This window comes from Lactuca virosa, chromosome 5, assembly GCF_052849685.1.
Source record: "Lactuca virosa cultivar CGN04683 chromosome 5, Lactuca_virosa_CGN04683_v6, whole genome shotgun sequence".
NCBI classification, from domain to species: domain Eukaryota; kingdom Viridiplantae; phylum Streptophyta; class Magnoliopsida; order Asterales; family Asteraceae; genus Lactuca; species Lactuca virosa.
In genome coordinates this window covers 215,712,011-215,716,543 of record NC_136430.1, presented here as the reverse complement: position 1 = coordinate 215,716,543, position 4,533 = coordinate 215,712,011, and the positions used below count along the sequence as shown (strand labels likewise).

Below are 4,533 nucleotides of genomic sequence, written 5' to 3'. Positions count from 1 at the left end.
TCATTGACATCGAAAGTTTTTGCCCCTGCATCCTGTAATTACTCCAGCAAACACCCACAAGCTCCTATTCAGCTATCGTACATTAGTTCTTGCTAGCAAAACCAACAAAACAAAATTTAGATACCATATAAAGCTAAACAGTGATTCTGATTCCTGATTCATATACAACCCCTTTCCGATTTCTAATTCCCACACACAAAACCCTAATTCGCAACCCTATAAACCATATTATCATCTACCAGATTCCTGATTCAATAGTATTTGCTCCACCTACCACCAAATTCTAATTTGCAGAACCTGAAACCAGATCAGTACACAATACAATTGATTTGTAAATAGCAAGATTATCGAATAACCAGTAATCAATACTCGATTATTGCAAATTAACCATCGATGTTTGTTTACTGGCGAAATAGAGAGGGGCAGAGTATATCGACGGAGTAGAGAGAGGCCGATGGACGATTTTTGGACAATAGTGGTTGGTGGATGCTGCTTGACGTTGACGATGGGGCAGGCGGCAACAACATCGTGGTGAATCGCAGGCTTGCAGTGATATTTAGGTCACAAAGCGGTTATTTTGGGGTTCCATCACCGATGAAGTGACAGGTGGAAAGGGAGAGGAATTAGATGCAGCTTGCCAGTGAAGATATGAGAGGGAGGAGTTCAAGTCGGCGGTGAGGAGGGTCAGGGAGGCAAACTCGATAGTGAGGAGGTGAGGATATGAGATGCAAGGTGCAGAATACCAATATGAATTGTTTTAACAAATACATTTTCTAAATAAAAAATTAAAAGTAAAAATCTGAATATTAAATTGAAAGGGTAAAATTGTCTTTTTATTTTTAATAGGGACCAAACGCGTGATAAAAACATATAATAGGGATGGTACAAGTTAAAAATTCTTTCTAGGGACCGACCACGCAGATTACCCCAAACCATAAGGACCATTCGTGATGTTTAAAATTTGATATATTTTTTTAATTAACCGGTGTATTACACGGTCTTACACCTGGTGTAATATAAATACTTCGGAGACGAGTCTTCGTACCCTCGGCAAAACCCTTGATCAGACCACTCGTCAGTCGTCTAGTACAACTCTTCTCCTCAGGCGACGGCGATCTTCTGTGCTCCGGTAGCAACACGGTAGGGCCTTCTTTTGAATATCTGGCTTTTTTTCTTAAAGTTTTAAGATTTTATTGGGTATGTTATACGTGTGTATTACTAACATCTCATTTTGATTTCGTTTGTTTGCTACACGTTAGGGTTAATGGTCGAAAAGATTAAACTCTGAGAGTAAAATTTAAATTTGAATCACAAATAGTATATTTTTGAACCCTAAATTAGGAATTCGGTGCTGAGATTTGCGACATTGCAGACATCGACATGGAAATGGCGTTTTTAAAATGATTGATAACTTGAAGACTGGAAGTCTGGAACTAGATTCTTCACCTCTTTATTTATTTGGAGCAATGCTTTTTAAAATTGATAAAATCTGATTTCAGTTAGATCCTTCATGAACTTCAATTACGGATGATATCATTTACATCCAAACTTGCCCTTCCTCACTAGCTTCATCTCTTCCCTTTTGACTTCGATTTGCTGCATTTGTTGCTGTTTAAGTGAATTATAATAGAATAAATCTGTACAATCGAAGCGAAACTTTTTCTTCATGAAGATATTGGAGATTGGAAGTCTTTTTAACACTTTTACTACCATTGATGCCCTATGCAGTACAGTTCACACCAGAAAACTGAAACTTTTTCTTCTGTCTCATCAAGCATCACCTCCCAGTATCAATCATGCAGCAGGTGAAAGATTTAATTACTTTCTTATAATTATTTCTTCTCTATCTATAGTTCTATCTTTTTTGGTTATCTTGGAGCTTTCTCCTTTTTTACCTCACTATCTATTTCATGGAAATCAAAGGCTGGTGGTGGCTCTGAAACTGAGGTGACATGGGAGGATCAGCAGAACATCAACAAATTTGGGAGATTGAACAACCGGTATCATGAACTTGATGATGAAATAAGGATTGCCATGGTATTTTTTCCAAAACCAAGTACTTTCTTTCAGTCAGAAACTATATTGTTCTTGATATATCAACATTTAATATTCCCCTTTGTACCATTGTACAGAAGCTTCTGACTCATGATGGGAAACTAAAGTTACAAATGCACTTGTCTAAGTTGCTATTTCTTTTTGACTTGATGGATTAAACGAGGAAAGAACTTAATCTATTAAGCCATATATGCACTTACACTGAATAAAATAGAAAAGTGTGTGTATGTATAATGGAATGGGAGATATTTAAGCTATAATGTCCAATTTCTTTTGGTGCTCATTTCCCTTGATAATCATAAAATTTTAGTCTCATTGCTAATGTACTTTTAATCCTGTTCTTCTGTTTTTCTTCGCACATTTTTCTATTTGTTTGACATCTTTTAATGACGATTAATGTGAGTTAGAGTAACATGGGCTATACTTTTATACTTTTTAAAATAATATCTGTCCTTGTGGTAGTGTTTGGTATGATGGAATTGAGAAATGAATGGAATGGTTCATTCCATAGGAACAAAAAAGTTGTTTATCTTTTAGATGGGATGGATTATACTATTCTTGAAGAATATAAAAGTCCCTACATTCCATCCTACATGCCAATCAAACATGATCATGGAATGTAATGTCTTATTCCATTACCTTTTTTTTATTCTTATTCCATTATCGCGTTCATTCCTTTCCATCAAACCAAACATACCAAGTCCTTATCATTGAACAAAATTTCTCTAGGCCAGAGCATACTGTGTTTGACATGCATTGAAGTGGGACCAAGACTAACATCAATGAGACAAAAGTTGAAGCTTTTTGTCTCACCCTAAAAGGTTAGAAAAGGACATGCTCTCGGTCTCTCGTCTTTACAAATGACGTAAATGCCCTCTTTATCCTCATCATCGAAAATAGCCCTAGAAAGCTTGTCCCATCCCATGTAACAAATGCAGCCGTAGGCTGCATTTGTTACATGGGACACAGGAGGGGAGTCCCCTCCTGGACAAGCTTTCTAGGGCTATTTTCTGTGATGAGGATAAAAAGGGCATTTACGTCATTTGTAAAGATGGGAGACTGAGAGCATGTCCTTTTCCAACCTTTTTGGGTGAGACAAAAAGCTACAACTTTTTGTCCATTGATGTCGGTCTTGGTCCCACTTCAATGCATGCCAAACACAGTACAAGGTCGTCTGTCATGGTAGCATAACAAACATGTGAATTTGTTTGTGTGAGTGGTGTAGGAAGCAAACGAGAATTTTGAGGATGCAAGCAATGAATTGATTCTAACGGATGAGGAGGTGGTTCGTTTCCAAATTGGTGAAGTGTTTGCTCATGTTCCAAGAGATGAAGTGGAAATAAGAATTGAACAGATGAAAGAGACAACAACCAAACATTTGGAGAAACTCAAGGATGAGAAGGAATCGGTAGTTGCACAAATGGCGGATTTGAAGAAGATTTTGTATGCTAAGTTTAAGGAATCAATCAACCTCGAGGAAGACTAGAATGATTGGTGATATATCATTTTCTTATTGTACCTTGTGCTATGCATGTTGTACTCTGCATATTGAGTACTGACTACCCTTTTCTGGAAAAATTCGAAACTTAAATTTTGTTTGTTGGTTTGTTATGTTACTTGCATAAGAATACTTGATATGGATTTTGGAAACCTCATAGATGATTTCAAGTAGGGGTGTGTATTGTATTGGGCTAAATGCAAGAAATAGCAACGTATTTTTATTTATTTCCGAGTATTATAGCATCATACTTTGATTTTTGTGTAGAGCTAAATTCTAGAAATAGGAAAGTGTTTTAATTTATTTGTTTATTGCAAGTTGCAACATCCTATTTCATATTTTTTTTCTATTTAAGCAATGTACTTGTGATTATTTTAAACTAAGGCATCGTGCTTTGAAATTTACCCAATTATAGTGTTGTACTTTCAATTGTTTCTTATTAGGACATTATACTTTGAAAATTCTACCATGAAAATCATTTTGTATTTTGTAGAATCGTGTGTAGATTATTCAACTTTTTGAAAGTATAATGTTGTAGAAATGAATGAAAGCATAATGCTATAGTAAACAAATAAATGAAAGTATGTTGTTATTTCTTGCATATAATCCTTCTTTTATTACAACATAGTATTTTTATAATTTTACTTTTTAAGGCATAGCTCTTTGAAAAGCCTTCCTAATTATAGCTTTGTACTTACGATTCTCTTCATTAGAATATTATACTTTAAAAAGTCTATCAAGTTATAGCGTTGAAATTTTAGATGACAATGTTATAAAGAATATATTTTCAGAGTATATTGGTGGAACAGGAAGAACGAAAGTAGGATACTATAACAAATAAATTAATGAAAATATTGTTTGGTGCTGATGAGAAATACACAAATAGTGAATTAGATTTTGAAAACACATCTAAATGCACTTTTGTTTGCTCAAATATCAAGGTATTTTTTGCATTTTGTTTTCATAGGAATGAAATCTAT

At 34.9% G+C, this 4,533-nt stretch overlaps 1 protein-coding gene across 2 annotated transcripts; it reads left to right on the top strand.

Annotated features, from left to right (window-relative positions):
• Window positions 1-1,009: 1,009 nt before the first annotated feature.
• Window positions 1,010-3,780, top strand: AIP3 (ABI3-interacting protein 3). 2 transcript variants are annotated; one of them, XM_079052778.1, is made up of 4 exons: window positions 1,010-1,140; window positions 1,734-1,805; window positions 1,924-2,037; window positions 3,281-3,780. In XM_079052778.1, the coding sequence occupies exons 2-4, from the start codon at window positions 1,797-1,799 to the stop codon at window positions 3,539-3,541; spliced, it is 384 nt and encodes a 127-aa protein (XP_078908904.1). In that variant the 5' UTR covers window positions 1,010-1,140; window positions 1,734-1,796; the 3' UTR covers window positions 3,542-3,780. The 2 variants fall into 2 exon arrangements, with proteins under 2 accessions (XP_078908904.1, XP_078908903.1); XM_079052777.1 differs by having other exon boundaries at window positions 1,729-1,805.
• The last annotated feature ends 753 nt before the right edge of the window (window positions 3,781-4,533 follow it).